Source organism: Labrus mixtus, chromosome 6 (assembly GCF_963584025.1).
Source record: "Labrus mixtus chromosome 6, fLabMix1.1, whole genome shotgun sequence".
In the NCBI taxonomy this organism is placed as follows: Eukaryota; Metazoa; Chordata; class Actinopteri; order Labriformes; family Labridae; genus Labrus; species Labrus mixtus.
The window spans coordinates 27,376,456-27,403,234 of NC_083617.1; the positions used below are offsets into that span (position 1 = coordinate 27,376,456).

The 26,779-nt window shown below is 40.7% G+C and overlaps 2 protein-coding genes across 9 annotated transcripts in view; both read left to right on the forward strand.

The window, feature by feature from the left end:
* The first annotated feature begins 2,464 nt into the window (after positions 1-2,464).
* Positions 2,465-19,725, forward strand: slc1a4 (solute carrier family 1 member 4). The gene is made up of 8 exons (XM_061040760.1): positions 2,465-3,102; positions 10,584-10,626; positions 12,252-12,317; positions 14,164-14,330; positions 14,503-14,736; positions 15,480-15,674; positions 15,835-15,969; positions 16,605-19,725. Exons 1-8 carry the CDS (start codon positions 2,588-2,590, stop codon positions 16,846-16,848), a joined length of 1,599 nt encoding a protein of 532 aa, XP_060896743.1. The 5' UTR covers positions 2,465-2,587; the 3' UTR covers positions 16,849-19,725.
* Positions 19,726-21,274: 1,549 nt separating this feature from the next.
* The window catches only part of LOC132975902 (stromal membrane-associated protein 1-like), a 97,639-nt gene continuing 92,134 nt past the window's right edge, over positions 21,275-26,779 (forward strand). For all 8 annotated transcript variants that reach the window (XM_061040773.1, XM_061040768.1, XM_061040766.1 and 5 more), the window contains exon 1: positions 21,275-21,553. In XM_061040773.1, the coding sequence (XP_060896756.1) occupies positions 21,436-21,553 (118 nt within the window). In that variant the 5' untranslated portion in view covers positions 21,275-21,435. The remainder of the gene's footprint in view (positions 21,554-26,779) is intronic.

Here is a 26,779-nt window from a genome sequence, read left to right on the forward strand (position 1 = left end):
ATTAATTGATTCAAATTCAGAGGTGAAAAAAAGCTTTTTGGATTGATTTAGGATTCAGGAGGGACATGTTGCAAACACTGTATTTTGTTAAATAAGTAAGTAGTGATAGTAATCACAGTAACAATCTTAACAACTAAACATTGAGTCTCATACAGACAAATAAGTGTTGAATTCAGATATCATAATAATAATGTTTGGTAGTTGTTTTAATAAATGTAAAGCCAGGAGGAGAGTTACGGACAATATGTAATGTCTGATACTTCTAAACCAAAGCTAATACCAACAGCACTGCTTGTAGCTGCTCATGTAGCGTCAGGCTGTTAGCATGATGCAGAGAAGAGGATAAACTCACTTCTTTCTAACCCAAACCAGCAGTTTTTAAATGTAATTTTCAAACATTAAGTCTTAAGACTGAGCACACACTGACTCAAGTGATGTCACTTGAGGAAATTGTTGTGAAATGTCCCGTTTATTGATATCCAGTAAAACAATATACATATGAACACCTCTACAATCGATTCAGCTCTCTCTCTCTCCCTCTCTCTCTATTTATTCATTAAAATCAGCCATCAGCCGTTAATACATATTCATGCAAATTTTCTAAATTCTGGTTCAGTGCATGTGCAAATAAACCCCATTATGTTAAATATAATAACGTTTTTCATACAAACAAGAAGCGACAATACAATATGCTCCATAACTGGAACATTTAGAGACAGATGCATAACGTAGGAAAAGAACAAAACATTTTGAAGCAGAACCAGAAGTGTATGTATCCAAATGTTTCATCTGTTATCTGCTCTGGTTTAATTATAACATACTGTTGCTTTATAATATCGCCATCTTGTGGTTGAACATCAGAGGTGCATCAAGGCGTCACTTCAGTGAATGGGTACAACACAGTTATGTAAACACATTCAGAATCAGCATCAGAAATACCTTATTGATCTCCAGGGGGAAATTGGGTCGTTACAGTTGCTTTTGCAAACAATATAGCCGTAGAAATATATTAATATAAATATGAATAAATATATAGATATACAGCTATGTTCCCTGTGCATGTTATTTCAGAATAAACTCTGTATAAAGCGCAGATTATTAAAGAAAATAGCCATGTACAAAAGCGCATAGTTGAAGAAAATAAGCAATATAAGAGCAGTATTAACAGTGAGATATTACTATATTATAAGAGTATGGCACAGTATAGTTTCAGTGGGCCAGGCAGCACGATGTGTTAATGGACAGATTCTTGACCGGATAAGATCAAGAATATTAGACAGGTTAATGAAATAATGAATAATGGAGGAGTTTACAGTGTGAGTGTGAACAGGTCCAGGGTCAGACTGACTTAGTGTTTGACACTCAGAGGGAGGAGTTATACGTTTGATGACCACGGGCAGGAATGACCTCCTGTGGCGTTTTGTGGTGCATCGTGGGATATGAGTCTTGCACTGAGTGTGCTCCTGTGTCTGGCCCAGCGCGTCGTGGAGTTGGGTGGAACAGACAAGATCACAAGCAACTTAAGACAGCATTCTCTCTGACATGGGCTTCAGAGAGTCCAGCTCCACCCTCAAAACCATCACTGGCCTCGCGGATTAGTTTGGAGCTTTGAAAATCGAAGTATCTATTTGAACTTTCAGCTTCAGAATTTGGATTATTTTCATGAAATAGTGCATTTTTCTTTCAGTTCTGCTCCTGCTAAAAGGTTGAAAGGGGCCACAGCGCCCTCTAGGCGGCACAGAGCGCTGGCCATGGTGCTGACAGCTCTCTGCTTCCTATCTATTATTCTAACGTGGCATGGATTAGTCACATTGGATTAGTTACTTTCTCCCATGACATTTCTCCAACATAGAAGGCTATTGTGATTTTTTTTTTTTCATCATTGCAGTATGATTTCTTTAAGCTTTGAAAAAATAAAAAGCTGTTTTAAAAATGATTACAGTGATTAAATTTAAAGGCAGATTTTTAAATATGATGATGAATGCTATAAACTGATTTAGAAGAAAACATTTGTGTGCAAAAAATTAAAGAAAGACACAAGAAAAATATTTTTTCACGAACAAGAAATTGCAAGAGTGAATGTAATTTCTGAAATAGCTGCAAGAAAATCTCGAGATTAACACGATTTTTCAAGGAGCAGAGGAATCAAAGAATTATGCCTTTGTTATGGATTCTTTTGTGTAGCCTGTTTCTCCATTTTTAATCCAAAGTTAGAGGAGGCAGGTGGGATGGGGAGAAAGGGTAGAAAAATGAGATAATATTTGTGGTGCTTTCTTTCTGATTTTTTTAATCAGCACATTCACTCAGTTCAGCAGGAAAGTGTGCCACATTGCCAGAGACCCTGGCAATCTCCCCTGGTCTTGCATCATTTGCTCTGGTAAGAAGTGCCAGCTTTTCTGCGCATGTACCGCCGTGTTTTGTGTCGTCGCTCCTTCTCCATTGGCTCTCCCTCCGCTCTACACCCTGCCTTCACACCGGACCAGCCTTCACTCAGCACAGAGCGTGCCATAGCGTGTGTGTGTGTAGACAACCCACGCTGCTGCCTGGAGCCGGACTCAGCTTCCCACGCTGCTCTGAAGAAAGAATAATGGAGAAAAAGAGCGAGATCAACGGGCACGCCATGCCCAACTCGGCCTCTACCGACTTGATGGTGGAGAAAAACGCGAAGAAGAGCTTCACAGAGAAGCTGATGGAGTTTCTGAGGAAGAACCTGCTGGTGATCATGACGGTGTCCGGGGTGCTTGTGGGCGTCGGGCTTGGCATGATGGTCCGCAACATGAACCTGACCAAGGCGCAGATGACTTACTTCGCCTTTCCTGGAGAGATGCTCCTCCGGATGCTGAAGATGATCATCCTGCCCCTGGTCGTCTGCAGCCTCATATCCGGCGCCGCCAGCCTGGACACGCGCTCCCTGGGCAAGCTGGGTGGCATCGCGGTCGCCTACTTTCTGGTGACCACGCTGATCGCCTCGGGGATCGGGGTGGCCCTTGCCTTCATCATCAAACCCGGAGTGGGCGCAGGAGCCCTGAACACCAACAGCCTGGGGCTGGAGAGCGTAAGCAACAACAAGGAGACCGCAGACTCCTTCTTGGATCTGGCCAGGTACCGAAGCAGCGACTACACTTTATCCAATCTTTAACTACATGATATTTAGGTCAGTGTTGAATATGAAGCAGACTGGTGTGAGATTGTGTGGCACAGCTCGCCTCGGGCGCACTCGTTTGTTGCACACATGAGCGGCTCGGCGCGTGGAGCCAAGAGAGGAGTGCGCGCAAAAAGACACTGACGTGGGACGCCACTTCACCAAGTCACAACTTGTTCTTTGTGGTTTGACCTATTTTGTGCATAAACCAATGTAATTACAACCGTTATTAGACTGATTGAGTCTTAGAAAAGCCCTGCAGGTGAACCAAGGGAAAGGGTTTGTGCAGCCTACAGATGATCCAAAAACACAACTGATGCTGATCTTTGTTCAGTTAGAAGTGATCTTTTTTTAGGGGCTGGAACAGAGACACATGGTCAGCAATTCTAGAGTCTGTTGGGGGCCCTGGTAAAAATTCAAAGAGGGCCCCTCAAACCATCACCGCTGTGTTATATGTAAGACCAAACAACAACAAAAATGAAAACAAAACTTTGCACATTTTGAGCCACTGCTGTTAAAGTATGTCAGCTCTCAGGGTCTCCATATTTGCCTGGGGCTCCAAGTAGTCGTCCGCCTTGCCTGTTGACAAGCAGCGCCTCTGCAGTTGTTATTTGTGCATCAGTGTGTGTAGAGGATTAGATGGATGTGGACTGCAGTTTCCATCTTCTGATTGAAAGGTTAAGAAGTAGAGATACTGTTTAACTACTACTTATTGTAGAGGCAGCTAAATGTTAGCAGCTGGAGTTTGATATTAAATCCACAGGGGACAATATCATGTATCGTATCTTATTGTTTTTCACACCAGTCTTATGTTCAAACTGACACAGAGAAAGTAAAAACTGCACAAAAGAATAATCGACCTGAGTGTCAACTACACACACTTAAGATTTGATGCCCCTGCATGTTTTAACTCAAGCATCTGAACACTTGTAGAGAACTGGAGTTCAGCATGCAGAGTTTGGCTGAAGTACCACACAGTCGTGCTTTTCTTCTTCAGGGGAGATAGATAAAAGGGAAACAGTTGCATGGTGGACCTTGGCAGAGGAATGTGGAGTTCTTCTTGGACTGATTGAGTGAATGTGTCTAGTTTTGGTTAGCATGTTTTAAGAATTGTAGCTGCGCTCAAGTGATAAAAGTTTCATATTTTGAGCTTTACAATGAGTGGAGGGCTGAACCTCTTAATAACGCACAACCACAAGGGTTTTTATCCAAGCAGGCCTGTATGTCATTTTACACAAAGACATCTACTGCAGTCTTGAGTTCTTTGTAGGGGTCCCTGTTTGGACAGCATTGTTGGGTGAGATTCTTCCATGATGCTCTCAACACAACTTTGTTTGGATAAAGTTTTAACCCAAGGACAGCATAAACGTTATCTTATCACAGAGGAAACACATTGTGTTACTGCCTTTGCCTTTGTAGTAAACTCTATATCACATGAGTAAAAGCTTTGTTTTAGTACAAAATTACTTTAAAAAAATGTGTTGGAGCTGCTCCACAGAGACCTCAAGGTGCCTCCAGACTGTTAACAGGTGCTGACTTGTAGCTGATCTGACTGGAGCAAAACGATTTAACCTGAACATTATGTATATGAAGTTAAAAAAACACCTTCATGCTGTCAGTGATCCTGAGTCCTATAAAAAGTTCCCACAGTGGGAGGGAAAGCTGACAGCTGCTGGAGCAGAGGAGTGTATTTTGAGGTGGAGGGATAAACTCCAGCAGCTCTGTTAGTGTAAACTGAACACTGTCTGCTGCTGTCAGCACTTCTCTCTTATCATGAGCTGAGCCGAGCAGGTGGACACTCTGCTTTTCTTTCTCAGCCTTGTTACCCTAAAGAGTCACACTTTATGTTTGCTGCAGTGTTTCCCCTAGGTTTACAGCTTTGGGGGGGTTGGGGGGGGCAACACACGTCAACACGTCGACACGCCGACCCACCGACCCACCGACCCACCGACCCACCGACACAAACACTTGAAGGAATCTTGGTGTTCATGCGTTACTTTTAATGACAGATGTCCTTTTCTATCGGAAAGGTATCCTTAAATGACTTCTTTCCCTGATTTCCGACTCTATCCACTATCCTATCTCTACAATAAAGGCACAAAAAGCCCAAAAATAAATCTTTACTTGACCTTCAAGGGGGGCGGGGGCATTGGGGGGGCGGGCCGCCCCCCTAATTTAATGGTAGGGGAAACACAGCTGTGGTGACCAGCTGCTGAAAACACAATAGGGAGGATTCCACCAGTACAGACTAGCTACAAGCTATTTCTGATGATCCGGATAAATATGAAATAAATATGAACTGACTAATACGTCACTGTTAATGTAAGTCTTTCAGATCACATATTAGGCAGAATACACTTTACCATTTTGTTCTAACACTAATGTGTGTCTCCAGTCTGTCTACAAACCCCCCAATTAGGAGAAAGTCCATCCTCTACGTCAGTGGTTCTCAAACTTTTTAGACTGCGTACCACCTCCGACCATACCACCATTATGGTAGACGTTAAAATACACTGTAGGCCTATTTCAACACACATTTCATGCAAGAGTCAAATTAATTCATAAAAAGAATATTATTTATTATTGACTGCTGGCAGCCACACTGTAGGCCTACTAAGGGCTAGCGCTAGAACTTGCACACACAAAAGTGCAGAACAATAAAAATGACAACTTTATGCCAACAACCAGTTTGGAAATATTTAGTCTCCAGTGTTTCCCACACAAAGACGATACCTGGGCCCAAGTATATTTCCGACCTATTCTCATTTAATTTTTCATTTATTCATAAAATTGCTGCGTGCAGATATATTATATTCTGTTAATGTAGCTTTACAGCTGCTTGCTGTTGTTTCAGGACTGAAATAAAAAACGGAATATCGAGTGGAACTTTTCAAAACGCGAGGCGTACTCCTGTTGTTGATGTCTGTGTGCGAACATAAATTGAGCAGATTAAAGTTGTTTGTTGCAAAAAATAGATTAATTTAGAGGGGAAAACACATTTGATATAAATACAACTCAACAGATACAAGCTAGATAAGAGTACGACAAAAACAAAATTGTCGTTTTATGCTGAACGGGTTTGTTTTTTATATTGTGGAGATTTCTTTGCGTACCACCACAGGGAGCCCACGTACCACCGGTGGTACGCATACCATAGTTTGAGAACCACTTCTCTACGTCTTTTGCCTGCTCCACTTTTCAGAAAATGTGTGCTCAAACAGGCCATGTGGAGATTTTCCCTTCATGACATCACCAAGGGCAGTAACCAATCCCCCAGGTGGGTGACACTCCCACAGCTAGGTGTTTGTTCTGCCCTCTGAGTCTGCCTTCTCACCGTAAACAATAGGACATGGAGCGAGAAAGTCCGAGTACACCCACGTCCTTCCAGAGAGGGGGCGTGGTCAGACACCGCTCATTTACATATTTAAAGGTGCAGACACAGAAACAGCCTGTTCTGAGCAGGGCTGAAATAGAGGGGTTTATAGGCATGATCAAATACAGGATCAGAGTGGATTTAGAACAAGAAACTTCACACACATGATTTAGGGAGCTCTGAGAATTATTTAAACTGGTTGAAAAGACCTTTAAGGATTTTAATAAACTGTGAATTTGAAAACCGACAAAGCCTCATGGACATACTTTTTCTGAACCATTAGGTATCGAGTATCGAACCAGTGTATGTTTGTTTTGACAGCTGACACTGACAGCTCCTAAAGTAAGAAAGGCAGGTAAAGGACCAGCATGCACCAGGGTGGGCTGTTCTTGTGCTCACTTGTTTGGCTTTTGGGGAAAAAAGTCATGAAAACCCAAAAAGCTCTGGCATGGACGATGAACGTCTGCTGCCTGCAAACATCATGTTGCTTTTTGATCATGTTTGATTTAAAGTAGATTTTTTTTTTGTCTTTTCCAAACATTCCATAAAATATCAGATTCTCACTTACAGCTTCCCTGTGAGTTCCTCCAAAACCAAACAAAACCCATCAATGATGTTGATGTGGAGTGACCGGCAGGAGGGCGGATCATATTCAACGGTTCACATAACACAAGGAGAAAAGTTTTAGTCTCCAAAGTAACCAAGCTTTTGATATGGAGGCAGTGGTTGCTTTTGTGGCTTTATGTGCTGCATTTGAGATTTTTACGATGTTTCAAATGAATTAAGTCACTTTTGTGTTTGCTACAGAAAAGCAACATTTACCATCGGGATAAAGCAATAGCAACTTCATTTCAGATACATCAGTATATACATTTATTCAATGAAATTTTTAATTTTTTAATTTTTTATCAATAGCGCTTGATTTGCAGTTTGGAGTTCTAAATTACTTAAAGGTTGTTGAGTTGTTTCAGCAGATTGCTTCAGCCTCTAACAGAAGCTATTATGGTAATCCTTTGCTGCAAATGTGCCAGATTAAAGTTCTTGTTTTTGCAACTGACTCAGACTCAGGTTGTCATTCTAAGTGTTTGACCAAGTCATTGGAAGGATCCCCAGGAAGACAAAGCTTTCTGTGAGAGAGTAACCGGGAACAGCTGTAACATCGCTCTCCTCAAAGCTACCGGACTCCCATTGACAAAAGTTATTCTACCACCTCCCTCAACACAGGAGATGTGTCCAGTCTGTTAGTGTTTCTGTGTGTTGTTCGTCAAACAATAACCATTTCAAACAGCAAAGTTATACAGTAACTCAAAAAACAAAGTGACTGGTGAAGGCAGCGGTAGAGCAGCAACTCAAGAGCTCTGCTGTTTCAAACAACTCTTTTTGTTAATGGAGTCTGGTGGCTTGAAAGAGAGTGATGTAACAGCTGCTTCTGGTTGAATAAAGAGTCGCTACATAAAGATAACATGTATTTCTAGAGGGATCCGTTCGCTGAAGCTGTCAGACGCTTTGAATAACAATTCACTTTTAGACTTTGAGAAGCAAAGAGCCACCAGTAACGCAGAAACCCTGCTGACTGGATCTAAGGCCGTGAATTGAAAGAATCATTCATGTTTAGATCTGATTAATTAGAAATGAAAGCTGTTATGTAACAGAGCTTTATAAATAAGTCCACAGAGAGGGGGCTCCATGCTCAGGGGGACATTGTTGGGAGAAGGGGGGGGGGGGGGGGGGGGAATGCTATGGGAAAAGCATGCTTACCCTCGACTCTGGTTTCTCAGGGTTAATCCAGATCCTCGCCTCTGTCATGTGATGGGAGGAAATTTGGTCAGCTTATGAAACCTTGTGTGGCTGCAAGAATTCTTCCAAACTCAACATTTCTCCACATCATTACGACATGAAGAAATGATTCAAGCGGCGATGTCATGGCTGCCTGCCGGTGATGAGCAAGGAGGTTGATGTTAGTAACAGCTGAGGCTCGATTTGGACTGACGGCAGAGTCCATGGGGGGGGGGAGGCTGCGGACTGAAGCGCTTGGCTGTGGTTTGGTTGTGGGAAGAAATGTGAGCAAAGTCTGTATTTATTTGCACAATACAGTGAAACCCCAGATGATGAAGTTACAACAAACACACACTAATACATGGAAAAGGCCTGCAAGCTTCCACTAATCCCTGTGTGCTGCTCTTACAGCGGTGAAAAAAACCCAGCATGGTGCCTGAACAACACGGTCAAGGGAAAAGTGTTTGTAGCTGTTTTGACATATGCACTCCTGAAAGATGTCCAGAGAATTTCAGGAGGACCGCCTCTGAAATCCTCCTGATCTGGTTGGCACACATGCACCTCACAGCGAGAGACTATCCCGGTCGGACAGTGGGGGGGGGGGGGGGGGAGGGGGGGGGGGTTCCTGAAGCAAGACATGACATAAAAAGAAAGACACGGCGGACGAAGCAACAGAGTCCACTATAAGACGCTATAATGAGAATATTTGCCTTTTTTATTGATGTAATGTGTACAGTAGTTTGACAGAATAAGAGTATCAACAAAAGAACAGAGATGAACATATTAGTGAACAAATGTAACGGAGCAGAAGTCATTCACTGATTGCAGATTCTATTTCATGGCATGGATCGTGAATAAACCTCATCATCCCCTCAGACCCACTTGATGTGAATTCTCCTGAGTACACCCTGCCTGTCTAGCATCAGCAACCATGGATGAAGTAAATCTTGTTGCTGATGGTTTTGTTGGCTCTTTGGACTTGAGCTTGTATAACGCTTTTCTAGTCTTCTGACTACTCAAAGCGCTTTCACAGCACTTTTACACAGAGGTTGCAATAAAGTGACCATCAGAAGTAACTAATCCCATTCATACACGACAAAGCAGTGGGAGCAATTCAAGGTTAAGTGCCCGAGGACATGTTGCTGCAGGAGCCGGGGATCGAGCCCCAAACCTTCCAGTTGAGAGATGACAGACTTAATTCCCCCCTGGCCTTTAGCACAGCTAAGAACGCCTCACAGTATCTTGAGGTACCACGAGTCAGTTCATTTATGTTTAAACTGTTATGTGTTGATTTCTGAAAATGCATGATTGTAACTTATTTTAAAAGCTTTAATTTGGGACAAAAAAAAAACTTTAATCAGGCCTCTGCAGCTCTGGAGCATGCACACAGGCTAAATTAATTATTGTACCTCACTGAATGAAGAACACAACAGACAATAACAAGCTATGGCGGAGCTTCATTCTGTTGTTGATCATTTATATGAGCTCTTAGACTCTTAGCTGCGCATCATAAAAAGTATTTGACTTGATGTGATTTGCATTATAGCCAGCAGGGACCTTTCTGTGTGGCGTTTGCATACTCCCCTGCATGCATGGGTTCTCCGACTTTCACCCATGAGTCCACAGACATAACTGTTGACTCTCAAGTTTCCTGTCGCTGTGAGTGTGTACATGAAAGGATGTCTACCTCTATGCCATCCCTATTAGAGGGTGATATGTCAATAAAGTACAGCGCCTTCCAGCAAGGGTCAGCAGGGAGTATAGATAATGGATGAATGGAGGTTGTAAAAAGGAAGGGCAAATATAAGTTGTATGTTTAAAACCACTCATTTAGAATGTAAACTTTGTACTGATGTATTGTTTTACGATTGAAGGCTACAACACATTTCTGTACTACAGCAATAAAAATGACAAAACTGAAGTGTCATGCATCATTTTTATGGGCGTTGCATGAAAGGAAACTTCTCAATTTAACTCTCAAATAAAGGTTAAAAGTTTAAGTGAAAACAGTACATGATCCAGGAACGTCTAATCCTGGTTAAGACCTCTGTGATTTGATTAAAGAAACGATGGAAGTGGACAGTAGATCAGTGTCTGATCACCTGCTCTGTAGAGGACGAAGGGAGCTGTGGACTTATTGGAAGAGAGCTGACAGACTGATCCTGTGAACTTATGCTTTAGTCATGTGTCATGAATTTGACACACATGTTCTGAAAGACTGTCTGTAGGTCCGTGACATGAAATCAAACAGCAGTTAAGATAGTCTAACTTTTCTTTCTTTTCCTTTCACAGAAATTTATTCCCGTCGAACTTGGTGGCTGCTGCTTTCCGTTCTGTGAGTTCCAGACACACTTTTCCACCACTTCCCCATTTTATCACCACTCTCTGTCTCTGTTTTATAACCAATCGTGTCTTGTATGGGACTTAATCAGAATTTATTTCCCCGACCACGCAGATGCCATTCCATGTTAATTTAAAGCAGCTGTAAATCCTGGCAGAAGTGCTGCGAGCCTCATAATGCCTCTTAATGAGGAGACGTTCAGAATAGAGGCCGCTGCTCTCCCCATCTCGCCCAAACTCCTCTTTTCCTTGTCCCAATCGGCAGGGCAACCGGCCGTTTCCATGGCGAAACCATTCCATTCCTGCCAGCCTAGCAACCCACCTCGCCTCGCTGCTCCTAAACGCACCCCACTCCACTTCCTGGAATTATGATCGTGTCTGTTAAGGCTGAAATAAAAGCCAGGAAAGTTCAATATTTGGGGATGCAGGGATGCAAAATGACTATGCACAAACACACAGGCAAGAGGCAAAGAGCGCAGAGAGACTCTGAGTCAATAATGGAACCAATAGCCTTAACATTCTTAAGACCAGGCTGGTGAATTATAAACTAAAAAGACTAAATGGAGTTTTAAAGTGCAGACAGGTCATAGGGTTCAATACCCCCCCCTTCAGTTGGCCTACACTGTGGTAGAGTCCCTGAAGAAAGGATCCAACTGTGGATTAAACCAAAAATAGCAGAAGAGAGGGGGGATTTACACAGAGACAGGCAGCTCTATGTTTAAATAGACATTTAAACAAATGAGGTGAAAGATTTAGATTGTGGGGATGGCTGTCTTGTTAAATCTATACATGGTTGCAAACTGTATGTCTCTGCATGGGCTAATATGTTGCAAGAACCTGCGACCTTATTTAAAGTCCATTAATCTGCCAAGATGCTGGGAGCCTTTATCCTATGGACTGTTAGAAAAAGAGAGAGGAGGGAGAGTAAGGATTGTATAAGTGCTGGTCCTCTCCTTTACTGCTGAAGGAATGTCTGGACTTAATGGGGAAAACTTCCCCAACTTGGGGTGCGCCGAAAGCCTGGTGGTTAGTGCAAGTGCCCCATGTGTGGAGGTTGTGGTCCTTCAGGCGGGCGGCCCGGGCCCGACCTGTGGTTCCTTTCACGCATGTCATCCCCACTCTATCACTCCCTGGTTTCTGATTCTATTCTCTGCCCTTTCTAAAGGCATTAAAAAAAAAGGGTCTAAATGACTGAGAGAAACAAAACGTTTTGATGAGAAGATGAGAAAAGCTATAGTAAGTTTCTTTGACATGAGAAGTTTGTGGTTTCAGAGTCACAATTAAACAAAAACTAACAGAGCCTACATCACCAACAGTACCAATTGTACAAAAACTGGCTGCAGTTGTGTCCTTGAAAGTAAAATCCCATTTTTTTGTCAATGGAGTCTGGTGGCTTAAAACAACTCTTATACAATAGTCATCTTTGGTTTGAAAAAAAAAAAAAGGATTATTCTCTCTCATTCTAGGCTGGCTACACACAGTATACAATTTTATCCCTGATGTTTTCCATTTGTGACACATTTACTGCACATTTCATTACTAGAATGCACTTAACAAAACGTACCATTGATCAGCATCTGACTGAATTAACTGCATGTTTTCCTTTCTTTTATGTTCCAGTATGCTACCGACTACAAGATGGTCGCTGTCGGAAATGACACCAACGGAACCGCCCTCTACCAAAAGGTATCAAAAGAAATCGTACATGCAGTGGCGATTCTAGAGCCTGTTGGGGCCCTTGGCAAAAATCAATTGGGGGGCCCTCCAACCAACGTTCAGCAAAGCAACGAGAATGAGGGCTGTCAGATTGGGCCCCTTTATGGAGGTTTCCTAATGTCATTGCAAAATTTTCACATTTTTTCACAGTCACGTTAAATACCTTTAAATACGAGTGGTCCTCAGATGTAACTATTTTCTATTATTATTATAATATCTATCTATTTCTTGTCTATTGAATAATATACATCAGGGGTCAATGCACTGTAAAGTAAAGACTTAAAGGATCATCCCACAGCATCTGAAACCCCCTCACTCAGCAGTTTTCCTGACACAGGCCCAGTCCACAAAACACAAATCCTGTCCCCTTTTTAAGGTCACAGCTGTGTTAAACATCAGGATTGGGAAAAGGCCGTCCCTCAAATGTGCACCATCGACATCGTTTGTATTTTTCATTGTATTTGGCTCCTTTGATGTTGTTTACAACAGGGGGTCATTATTATTTTTATTGTTTTGCTTGGTACGACTCTAAAACACTAAAGTATAACCTGATGTTTCTCTTTTTATATCATTGTAAGCTTTCAGTTTGCTCAGAGTGTTGGCAAAGAGACAGGTCAGCTTGACCCGCCAAATATCTATTGGGCTGCAGAGATAATGAGGTGGTTTTAACAGGGAAACAAACACAGTCTGGAAAAGTTACTGGTCGCAGATTTACAAATGACTGCTGAGCCTGTAAGAAATAGTGGCTGATACACAGACTGTCGAATACAAATGTTTAGTATAGAAGCAAAAGGCTCTTCAGGCTTTGACCAAATCAGCTGTCTAAATGGTCTAATGTAGTTATTTCTGGACATTTAATAGTAGACTCATTTTCCCAAGTGGCCATGGCCTGCTGCCCCTGACCTGCTATAAGAGAACAGTTGATGGATCTAGACCTGGCACTGGTCCATGGTATTTGTCTGTAGTGGGTTCACGGTGGACAGTTGCCTCAGTGCCAAGGGCTGAAGCTTTTGGAGCTGTGGGAGCGCTCAGGACAATGGACGGGGATTGAGCCGAGGCTTTGTCCTTGTCCTTATTCGTTATCCATCATCCAGTTCAATGAATCCCTTACTGCCTTCAGACCTACGAACACATGTTTACACACTCTGTAGAAATTGGTCCCCATTTTAAAAATCAAATAAAGTGTTACAATGCTGGTTACCCATACTTTTTGTTTCAGATCATGAGGTAAATGTATGTTGGAGTAATCCCTGGATGAGTCTGCAGAGGGCGTTGAAAGGCCTGTTCTGTTCTGCTAATCACACAATAGTTTCCCCAGTATAAAACCAAGAATTTCACGATTTTCAAGCCTATAAGCTGTTAAAACCTCTTACATAGGCTCTCTTCTCCCAGCACTGGAGAGCAGATTATTTAAATTACACATACATTGTTTTGCAGTAATTTCCTAAGGTATCATATGAACTGTTATTTTAGGATGAGTCGCAAACTCTGCTTTGTGACAAAACCCTGCATTAATAAAAAGCTGCACTGGCTTAAAACACAAACTTAAAACCCTAACCCTAACCCTACGGGGACATACAAAGTCAATATATATCCCCAAAGATTTAAGTATTGCTGTAGGATCTTAATTTTGTTCAATGAGTTGAGCATTCTGTTTGTCTTTCTTCTTCCCCAAGTAACTGTTAAAGAGTAACTTTAGCTTATCAGCTAAGCTGTCCGTTTTGAACTAATGTTGACCGCAGTGCAGAATTGTTTGATCCTATTTGATTGATTCTTAAGCCCTTCACTGAACTCAGTCTCATCTTGTGTGTTTCAGGTGCCGATTGGTACAGAAACAGATGGCATGAACATCCTGGGTCTGGTGCTGTTTGCCATGGTGTTTGGAGTGGCTCTGAGGAAGCTGGGAGATGAGGGGGAGGAGCTCATTCGTTTCTTTAACGCTTTCAACGAGGCCACCATGGTGCTGGTGTCCTGGATCATGTGGTGAGTGCAGGGGGGATTTTGTGGCTTTGACAGCAGGTACTTTTACTGGATAAGGTGATACAAAACTCAATTTTGTTAAACATCAGGTTAAAGGGGTCATTGAATGTTATTTTTTCTGACTTCACATGAAAACTTGTATTCCTGGTGAATTCTTACATCATGTGTCTTTCAGGTATATCCCTTTTGGCATCATGTTTCTGGTGGGCAGCAAGATTGTGGAAATGGAAGACGTGGTTCTTCTGGTCACTAGTCTGGGTAAATACATATTTGCTTCAATCCTGGGCCATATAATCCACGGAGGCGTCGTCCTGCCTCTAATCTACTTCGGCTTCACGCGCAAGAACCCCTTCAGTTTCCTGTCAGGACTCATCACGCCCTTCACCACTGCCTTTGCCACCTGCTCCAGGTACTCTGTCACAGAAGCTCTTACTGTGAAAGGGCCACATGAGTTTTTATTTCATTGATAGAAGTCTATGATTTCACGGTTAGATGAACATTACTATTATAATATCCTTCTTTGAAAAACATTTTCAGAGCTGTGCTTCTCTTTGGGATTTACTCCCGACATCCTGACCTTTGCTCTTGCTGGTTTCACTATTTAATTTGTAAACGAAAAAGGGTCCACATCTGGCATGTTTCTATGAACTTCACTGAGCATACTCCTGCTTAGCTGAGGGAAATCTCTTATCTCTACATTCACTTTTTCCTTGTGGCACACTCAAGCAAACACTCATCTTTACATACAAGATTAATTTCAATCTATTTAAATCTTATGTTTGGTGACCCCTTCTGTAACACAACCCATTTCTATTTCAATTGGAGCCATATTGGAGATTTTCTCTTCATGACATCACAAAGGGCAGTAACCCCTCCCCCAGGTGGGTGACACTCCCACAGCTAGGTGTTTGTTCTGCACTTTGAGTCTGCCTTCTCACCGTAAACAACTGGTGCAAAATACCCTGAGCCACCAAAGCCCTTCGAGAGAGGGGCGTTGTCAGACACAGCTCATTTGCATTTAAAGGTACAGACACAGAAACAGCCTGTTCTGAGCAGGGCTGAAACAGAGGGGAGCTCTGAGGTTTTTTAAAAACGTGTTGAAAAGGAGAATAATATGTGACCTTTAAGATAAAAAGTTGTTTTCCCGACCAGTTCAGCGACTCTTCCCTCGATGATAAAATGTGTGGAGGAGAACAACGGTGTGGACAAACGAATCAGCCGATTCATCCTTCCTATCGGGGCCACTGTTAACATGGACGGGGCGGCCATTTTCCAGTGCATCGCCGCTGTCTTCATTGCCCAGCTCAATAATGTTGACCTGAACGCCGGACAGATCTTCACCATCCTGTGAGTTCATTAAACGATCCCATGTTTCCCTTCTGAATCTTCTCATGGCTAAAACCCTCCACCCAGATATTCATTTTATACTTGTATCAGTAAAGTTAAGAAGTTAAGTACAACAACAGTTCCAGTAGTAGTGATTTATTATTCATATGATTATTTCTAGGGTGACAGCCACAGCATCAAGTGTGGGAGCAGCAGGCATCCCGGCCGGCGGCATCATCACCATCGCCATCATCCTGGAGGCCATCGGCCTGCCGACCAACGACCTGTCCCTCATGCTGGCTGTCGACTGGATTGTGTGAGTAAAGCCTTCGGTGAACCCAGTGACTCCTGTATCAAAAACACACTCACAGTTATGTCTGACTACATCTACAGAGGCTGCCAATATTACAGAAAGCAAAACAAGATCAGGGTTTCCCAACGGATGGGCCAACAAGGGAGGGTACAGGGAAACACACGCAGCAGCCGGTTAACTATAAAAAAGTCTGAATGCATGATTCTTTACATCTGACAGTGCACTACTGTTTCATAAGACAGGTCACAGCTGGAGCACAAATCTGCCATTGGAAAGACACGCCATTCTAATTTGTGAAACCAAGAAATCTGACCTCTGAAGAGAAGACCCTCGACCTTGTGCAGAAGTGATTCTTTCAAAGTCATTAACTTTCCATGTTTTACTGGAACGAACAGAAAAGCAGGAATTTTGGAAATCAAATCGGATTTTTTTGAGGGGCTTTTTGTGCCTTTATTTAAAGATAGGACAGTGAATAGTAGGAAATGGTGGAGAGAGAGAGAGAGACTTGGGAATTACATACAGGGAAGAAGCCACGGGTCGTATTTGAACCCAGATTTGCTAAAATCTAATTTTCCATGTTTTCTAAACAATAAGCTGACCCTATCTGTCCGTCTCGTGTATGTCCATTTAACTCACAGGGACCGTACCACCACTGTGGTGAACGTGGAGGGCGACGCTCTGGGAGCAGGAATCCTCCATCACATCAACCAGCAGGAAATGAAGAAGCAGCAGGCGCAGCAGCAGCAGCAAGAGGAGGAGCTGGCGGAGGTCCGGGTGGAGGCGGTGGCCAACGTCCAGGCCGAGGAGGAGACCTCGCCGCTCTTCACGCACCAAACCAAAGCCTTAGGAGCCACTCCAGAAGCTATCGAGTCAGTCCTCTGAAGCCAGAGAGACTTTTTCTCCTGAGCCCTGACTTTAAGACCTCTCGACACTTCTGACGTTGCTACTGATTCACCGTTTTGACTCAGAGTCCATTTAGAAAACAATGTCATTGATGGTTTCACTCGTGAAGAAAAACAAAGTGCCAATGTAATAGTCTGCTTAGTCTGGTGCTGCTTGTGCTTTTATAATTTGGGATAAAATTACACTACTTTCCGATAAAGCATTTTAAAGCAGATTAGGAACATTTGGATTTGAGAAAAACTTAATTTGATAGTTCTTCCTCAACATAACAAAAAGTCTTCTTTCGACATTTTTTATAAAAGCATTTTGTGCTAAGAAGTGATTGAAGACACTTTGATTTAAAATGCTCTAAAACGTGTTGTAGCTCAGTTTTGTCCCATATTCGGTACAAGACGCTCACAGCCATAACTTTCTACACAAGGACATCATTGCATGTCATGTCAAGTGCATTTTATTCTTTATTCAGACGGCAAACACAATGACCAACGTTAACATAACACTAACAACTTGTGACATCCTTAAAACTCTACACTTCTAACACTTTAATCACACATGAGTGACGTCTGTTTGATCAGCGGTTTTTCATTTTATTTGTAGTTTTGGTCTCTTGGCTGGATGGGAACTGTTATTTCTTTCTTTTGACGTCAAACAAGGTTTAAAGGGAAAAGTTTGGTCCCAGGTCAGCAGACTATGTCAAACATTAACCCCTTCAGATGACACACTAAGATTTTGGCCTACTTTTTTACACTGTCTGTTTAACCAGTGACATCCAGTAAGGTGAAGCATTGTGAACATTGGCCCATTTCAAACACTGTTCATATTCGGGCACTTGTGCTGTGGTCTGTAGGGTGGGAAATGATCCTGTTTCCCCCTAACATGGCTGTGAGGTTTCTAAGAAGACCATTGTTCTTTAAATCATGAAAAATACCTTTTCAAATTGAAGTTGGAGTATTTGGAATAATAATGCCCTAACAACAAAGCTAGTTAATTCAGAAGGAGACTCACAAAGAAGCAGTTTGTTTTGGACTTTGTTTGCTTATTTAGCTAGCTATGGTAATGTGAACATGCAGCTATCAGGAAGTGTTTGCTAACTAATGATTCTTATCTGATGCTGACTAAGCTTAAACCTTTATGTTGTTTAGACTGAGACAAGCTTATAGCTAATCTGATACTCATATTAGCTAGAAATTCTAGTGTGTAAGCTAAACAGATAAATGCAGAACACATGCCCAAGTCTTCTAACATGACATCCAGAGGGTACATTATTTAAAGGCATCTTGAGGAGCTTGTTAGGGACATGACTCACATTTCTACTGTAGGAACCAGGTCAATAACAAAGTTCCCACAACTTTATTTTACCCCTCCCCCACAAATGACTGCCCTAACACTTTCTCAAAGTAGGCTACATGAATTTGGGTGGGGAATGTCAGCGCTACACAGTTCTCATTCAGCCACAAACGTTGATTTAAAGTTAATTTATTGTTCATGTCCTCCCTACATCAATGAACCAACCGAAGGAAGCATATGACAAAATGCTAAGTGCTAAGCTATACTCAGGAGGAACTGGAAACGGCCATTTGCAATGATTTGGTGTTACTTCATATGTTGTACCTTGTAAAACCAGCTGTTAGGTTTTCATACAACAGTGAGTAATTTGTCTAATCTCTGCAGATCTTTAAAAACTATTACTGTAAAAAGAAGAGAGTAATGTACAGAAGGAATCTTTTAGAATAATTGTGATAAAGTATGTTTGAAGCGAGAGTAATGTTATGTAACACATAGTTACAGTTGATTGAAAGTTAGTTTGCAAGTACTGTAAACACACTCCAATCTCACAATTATTTAAGAACAGATATGGTTGTCAGAAAGGTCAACAGCTACTGTAGTTTAGGAAAATCCACCCCAAAAATGAAATCTTCAATGTTTACAACAAACACTGGACCAAAATGCATGACGAGTTCACCTCCTATTGTACGCCATTATTTTGTCAATCCATCATTTGATTTTAGAGTGTATTATTAAAGGTTGTGACATGAGGTAACCCTCTCTTGACTGACAGGGTGAGCCTGTGCTGCCCTCTAGTGGTAGCAGAAATTCATGTTAAAGCATTGTGCTAAAGGGATGGCATCTCAGAGCTGGTTTGAACCATATATTGTGAATGTCTCCTGAGTCTTTGTCTGACTTTGGTGAATGAAAGCTGTGTTCATATTTATTTGATATTTAATATTCATGGGGAACACCTGGAGATGTGAGTTTTGAGAGTGAGGAACTTCATGTATGTGAACATTAATCAAATGCATGTCGCTGTCATGTGATGTCCGAGATGCTCATAATGACGTAATGGTGCTGCTTTAGTTTAAGATCATTGTGTGTCTGTTGTTGAACGTGTCTCGCTTTAAAAAAAGGAAGTGTGTTTTCTGACTTGTCCTTTTAGATTTAACAGATGACTTTTCTAAGCTAACTGCTCTGTTAACCTTGAGCTAATTTTCTTTGGACTATTTTTGTTGAGTATATCCTGATACGATCACATTTGATGACACATAATGTTTTACATGTTCTATATAATATATATTTGATAGTAATTTATTTGTAATTGTTTTAACTTTTTGTATAATTTTTACTTTCCCCTTTTAACACTTTCTCTCAGTATCACATTTTTTATTGTTACGATACACTTTTTAATGAATTCTTCGAGCCGTGTTTCTGATAACCTGTTGTTAGAAAAGTCTCGTTGTTCTTTTTTTTCTTTGAGGATAGCTGCTTCTCTGCCTGTGCCATGTCAATGATTAACACTGTGCAGCTGTCTCTTTGCTGTTGGTCCTGCTGTCTGTCAACATTAAAGGTGATAAAAATAGATTTTTCACGCAACCCAAAAGAAAAGACTTATTTTTATTTTGGTTTGTATTAAGATTAAGAATTCATCAAAAGTTATATAAGAGGTACAAATAATCTCTTGGTTTAAAAATAGAAGCAGATGAAGAAGTATCTTTAGCCTGTAATAAATGTAATGACCAGCAGGGGGAGAACTTGCTGACAATCTGGGCCTTCTTTTCTCTTTTAAAGTTTTTCTTTTTGGGCTTTTAATGCCATTAGTTAGAGACAGGAAAGTGGATAGAGTCCAAAATTACGGAGAGCGAGTGAACGCCAAAGACCTGAAAACGTTTGTGATGTCACAAGCGTTTGAGTCTAATTTGACAATCAGTGTGCCCCACACGGTCACTCGATGTCAACACAAGCTCCTTTTCAGAACTCTTGAAATCAAACAGAAAAGGTTTGTTGGGTAAATCTCTAGTGCAGAGTGAGAGACCCAAACCCAGCCCGCTGGTGATTTACTGAAGGGGGCCAGAAGATACAAACCCAACAGCGGGAGTCAAGAAAATGAATCCAACCCAGTACATATACTGTTGACAGACAAAAGCTGATAAGTTCTGAGGTTAGAAAAATACTAGACAGGTGGAAACCAACTGCATGCATTCTGCCATGTAATGTATCTGGTCGTGTGTAGTATACCCAAGTGTGCTCAGGCATGGAAAGATGTTATCTCAGACATTATGAGTAGATTACAGCACTAGTAGTGCACTGCACATGGAATAAAAAACGGAAATGATGCAGCTGGCTGAGATTTTACCGGAACCACGTCAGCAAACCTGTGGGCATCTAGCCCATACCTTTTTTTCTAGGAATATTTAACATTATTATTGTGTTTTTCAAGTCTAATTAGAACCACTGCCTGCTGATGCTCTACTCAGGGCTGACAGGATTTTAAATCATTGATGGTTGAAAATATATTTGGTTTGTGAGATATATATATATTCATATATTGGGTAGGCCTATACCGTGGACCTAGGGCCCTAATTATCTTCATAAATCTTTTGGTATTCTTTGGGCTGGAGCCACATCTGGAAGCAGGACTTTAGGGGGAACCGTATCTATGATTGACATGTCACTCTAAGTAACCTACATGAGGTAGTGGTGGATTTCCAGATGAGGAGCTCCAAAAGAGGAGGACTAGCCTATCCCTGTTCAAACTACACATTCATTCAGCTTAATAAAATCCCAGCCTCAAGTTCAATTTGTGGTCTTTGTGTATCCTCAAACTCATCACTCAGGAAAGGAAAAACTAACCATGGAGTCAGTGCACTCTGATGGCCAATCAACATTATGACAGCATTAATAACCTGAACATTACATTCTGCGTGATTTATTTTGTTAATGGAGTTTTAATATTGGTCCAAATCAAAACCAATACGTAATTCACAACTGCTATTTCTCCTTATTGTTGTTAGCTTGCCACACATGTTTTAGCTAAATGTCTTCCTGTATGCTGTTTTATGCCCCAACATTCCTCACAAGTAAAGCTTTATTCTGAGTCATGTACGGCGCTGTCATTTCCGACGGTCTTGAAGGCAGCAGGGATGATGATATTACCTTGTTAGCAGGTTGCAAGCTAACTGAACACAGTGCAGCTTCACGGGAATGTCCCACCCTTTGTAACACAAACTGAGCCCTCCGTTGTCTTTATCGGCTTCATACGAACAGCACTTTAAACTACAAACAGTGGGCAAGATGACGACGCGGTCAGAGAGAGAAAAAGCCCAGAAACTGAATGAGCAGCATCAGGCCATTCTGTCTAAACTGCTGAGGGAGGACGACAACAAGTACTGTGCTGACTGTGAGGCAAAAGGTAAGCCCGACAGTCGTTTGTGTAAACCCGCATGTCGGTTCTGTGTTCACCGGTAGATTACATGATGATGAGGAACTTGGCAGCTAACGCTTTGCTAAAGCTAGCCTCATAATGTAATGTTATTTTGAAGGGAGTTTTAGGCGTTGCTATGCTCACATTCCTTGTTGCCTGGTAACCGCAGTGTGTCATCCGTTTTAATTTAATTACTTTTTAATTTTAGTTCATTTTTTGATTTTCAATGTTAACCAGAAAATCCTTGTCCAGTTATAAATAATCCTAAGTATATAATATTGAGCGACATTTGTCAAACACACAGCAACACATATGTAACATCCGCTATTAGCCTTCAAAATAAAATCCCTCTCGTTAGGGATGTTAACAACTACTAGTAGAATCATGATTTGATTTATTTCCAAACTGTTTTTCACCATTAATATTAAATATTACAAATACTATGATTGTTATAGGACTTCAAAATTGTTAAGCACCTCCAAAGGGCCCCAGGGAAGCTTAGCATGAAATCCATATCTCTAAAAGCAATTCTACAATGTCTATGTATAATAGAAGGCTAAATTAATAAACCAGAATAAACTAGAAATAGTAAAGTTTACTGTCGTTGTTATAATAAGAAAACATGGGCCTTCATCAATAACCTTGGTCTTATGCTGCAGATAATAAACAGAGAAATGTATATAAGAATGGAAGCATAATGAAATATTCAATAACTACTCACGCTTCAACAAAAATAGATATTATTTATGATAATAAGAATGTGATATAATGTGGTAAAATATTTGGAATATTATTTGATTTGAAAGTAAGAAAAGCTGCAAATATGACACATTCACTAAAAATGTGTATAAACTTAAGATGGGCACAATGATAAATAGACAAAGGAGAGAAATACATTTGAGGCAGAAGATACAACCAAAAGAATTACCATATATGGTATAAAAATAATTTGATTGTAAGAATTGTAGACTTCATGACCTCAGTTGACTCTCAATAAATGCATCACATTGATTCTCTATATTGTTTTTTGTTTGTTCATGTAAGATGTTTTCATAGCATAGTTTTTTTTTTTAAATTTCCTTCTTATCACTCTTAAAGGTTTTAATATTTCTCACTTTGCATTGCATGAAATATTATGCTTTCAAAATGTTAAACTGAATGAAGGTTATCCGCTCTTATCTTGAAATGCAATATCCTGTATTTCCGTGTTTTGTGTCACGGCTGCTGGGGACTTGACGCAGCTCTTTGCCCGACAGTATCGATGTCATGTCCTTGACTGTTTTATTATTAATGAGCGGAAAACGCGTGTGTCCTGGGAAGGCAACATTAAAGTAGAGGTGTAGTGTGCTCGCTGATTGTCCCGCATAAGAAACATGTCACCATCACTGACTGTAGGTTGGATGCAGCTGCAGCCAACACCTAAAAGCTCTGCCTCGCGATCCCCTCGGGCAGAGCAGAGCCATCACCAAACTCCGTTCACAAATCTAAAAGTTGAATTCTGTCTTGTACAGACTCTGAAAGACAGTTTGATTGAAGGTGTCCCATTAAGAATTAGAAAATTATCTTTAATTCGGCATACATCCAATACGCCAAAAATCAATGCGTCCCATTAAAGTGCAATCTTTTACTATTTGCATGCCTTACAAATTCCCAGTGACTAGCGGCATTAAACTAAAACGACAAATGAACGTTATTATGTTTTGCACGATAGATCTAGTAGTTTGTCTGGGATCTTTTCTGTTGACTTAACCTTGTTGTATTTTTGTATGGAAACATGAAATTCCCAGATTTTTGAGTGGAGTTTGAACGGCTCGTGTCGGGGCTACCTATGACTGAGATGAAATGCCTTTTGCGTCATCATCGTGTCAATGCTGCCATCTGACAAGCGTAATCTGTAGTGCCAGACCTCCCTCTGCAAACACAGCAGGTTTGATAATGATTTCCTTCTGCCTGCTTCTGATGCTGCATCTCTTTTTAGATGTACTACAAGGTTTGATAAAAAGAAAAAAATCCTTCTCCTTGATGTTGATCTGAACAGCTTTTCATGTTTCTTGTCTTATAGCTGCAGGTAAAGAGAAGAAACATATTTAAACATTAAAATCAACAGTTTTGCAATATATAGAGAACAAAAGTAACTTAGCATTACATAAAAAAAAAGTTTTTAAATTAATTTATATAATAAACGCGTTTAATTGAAAAGTCTACTCTTTCCACGATCACGAGCTGTAACATTCAATACTATACACATTGGAGCAAAGGAAGATACATTTTACATTTCACCAATAGAGTTTATGTTCTTCACCATGATGGTTTTGAGGGTTGTTATTTTCTTCCTCTGATCATTTTTTATTTTATTATTATGCCAATAATTTATATTTATCAATCATCAAATAACTCAGTCAAGTAAATGTTGTATTTCTTAATATTCAGTCTTATTTTAGCATCTGTTTTCCTGTATTGTCAGATGTTCGGTCTCCATGGCTCACTAAATACATTATGAATTTCATACTGGGGAGAGTGATTGATGTTTTATGTTAAAAGCTTTTCTTAATAAACCTTTAGTGGTACCTGTTATGAAAGTGCAGAAGCCCTAATGCATCCATAGATTTGATTCACTCAGTTTTCAGTGTTGATGTATCATTTGCAGGAGAGATCTTGACTTGTTTATCTTTTATCTCCAGTGTTGCAAAAGAACAAAACAAAGATCGAAATAGGCTTCACTTCCTCATCAGTGCAGGCAGTGTCATGTTGTGATCCGGCCTATCACACAAAATGATCCTGCTTTTAGAAGATCAAGCTTGGCTGTTCTTATGTGCATAAAATTTCAGCTTCTAGACGTTTGCAGACATGTGTGAGAGACAGCAGGAGATATGTCTAACTTTTAAAACTTGTATTTTCAAAAAGCCTGACATGGATTCAGAGTCTTTGTGTGTCTATTAACCATTCTCTTTAAGGTTTGTGGAAGCTTGAAGTCCTGGCAAACAACCTGAGTGTAACATTATTGCTTTGGAAATAATCGCAGCTGAATGTTTTATGCCGATATTTCATCCTCACCTTTAGCTCAGCTGACGTATGTTTTTTCATCAGTGCATTAATGAAAAAACATTTTAGATTCAAATATTCACCAACAACTGATCTGTTAGTTAACTGATAATATGATATTTAATTCCATTTACTTAAAGCAAAATCATCTTTGTGCTCATTCGGTGACCTAATACTTTATCATTGATGTATTTCCATTAAGAAATTGGCTATTAGCTTTTAGCTGTCCAATATGTTTGAGTTGGTTAGCCCTTCATCTTTACGAGGGGGGAAAGACATCTATAGAAGAAGAAGAAAAGTCATCTTGGTTGTCTTCGTACAGGGTACAACAAGATTTAGATTGCACCTGGTCTTACAGTATGTCTACTTCAACAGCAAGTAGGGTCTGTCAAGACTAAACCTTATGGGGGTCATTTGGAGTACTGGTTGAAGGCTGCTATGGCTCCTGGGATGAAACTGTTTGTCTTTGTCTAACACAGCAGTATCCTCAGTTGGTTGGGTTTTTGCCCGTTGTTCAGGGATTTTAAGGGTATGCAGAAATTTCTTCGGGTATTTATGCCCCCCCCCCCCCCCCCCTTTAAATCAACTCACATGGGAGTGTCATGTGAAATGATTTTGCAGCAGCTGTAGACCATTGTGCCCATAAATCTTTCTGAAGTGTTACAGCTGACAGGAAAGTTCTCGTTGTTTTTACCCGTACGGTCTCATTTCAGCTAAGCTAATGTCGAGTAAATCTGAAGTCTGCAACACACCTAAAAGCTCACGTTGTTTATGAGTGTAAAGACATCAGTTCTAAAGTCTCTGACTTAAGTTTGAAACCCTGTCTGCACTGGTTCTTTGTAAGACTATCAATGATCAAAGCATACATTTCTGTATTTTAACTGAAGTGTTAGTCTGATGATGTGTCTTCAATCAATCAATCAGTCAATCAATCAATCAATCAATCAATCAATCAATCAATCAATCAATCAATCAATCAATCAATCAATCAATCAATCAGTCAATCAATCAATCAAGCTTTATTCATATAGCACCTTTCAGACAAATTAAATTGCAGTTCAAAGTGCTTAACAAGAGTGCAGAAAAGTTGTTGACAAAAAGTAGTTTATAAAATCATTGAGAGACTAATGCACACCAATAAGAATTACAAATATGTATAAAAATAAAATAAAATAAAATACGACAGATAAAAGCAACAAGATATTAAAATAAATACATAAGAGGAAAATATTTAAAATTGTAGTAGGATAAAAAGACAATACAGTAATGTTAAGATTTGAATTGATATAAAGCACTATATAAAAGCCAGACTGAATAAATGAGTGTTAGGACTGCGTTTAAAAATGTCAATATTCTGGGCTCCTCTCAGACCCTCAGGAATGTTGTTCCACAGTCTCGGAGCGTAACAGCTGAAAGCAGCATCACCAAAGGTCTTCCAGTCAGTGCTGCTGCTGCTGCTGCTGCATGCAGCCTGAGGCAGGTTTGCTTTAGTCATAAAGCAGCAGCATGCAGCCGTGTCCCCTGAGTCACGGAGGCTCTGTCTCGGCTATTTATATCCAAACATTATCAAGATGATGTGACAACGCCTCATAAGTCCCAAGATGATACCAACCAGTGAACACCTGTAGAGACAGCTTCTTATGAGACTTCAATGGAAAGAAAGAGTTGTGTTTGTCACTGAGGTTTTACTCTCTATATTTTATTTAATGTTTCCAAAGGACTCTTTCAGAAAAGAAAGGCCATATATATTAGTAGTAGAGAATGAAGGATGTGACATATTAATCCATGCAATCAATCCATCTTTATTTGCACAGTGCCAATTCATAACAAAGTACTGTCACAAAAATGAAGTTTGAACTTCATGTGACCGATCAGTGGAAATGGTGAATGGATTGAGCTTGTGTAGCACTTTTCTAGTCTTCTAACACCTCAAAGCTTTTTTACACTGCAGGCCACATTCACACACATTCACACGGTGTTGACGAAGCAGTGGGAGGTTGAGGTTAAATGTCTTGCCCAAGGACACACCTCCTTGTTGGACATTCTGTTCACTCTGGTGTGAAACAAACAGCTGCACCTTCTCCCTGTGTTGTGATTAATGTTGCGATTGCTTTGCTGGCTATTGCCCTCCTTTTATTTAAATTTCAAGTAGCCAACATTTCTTTGCAGTAT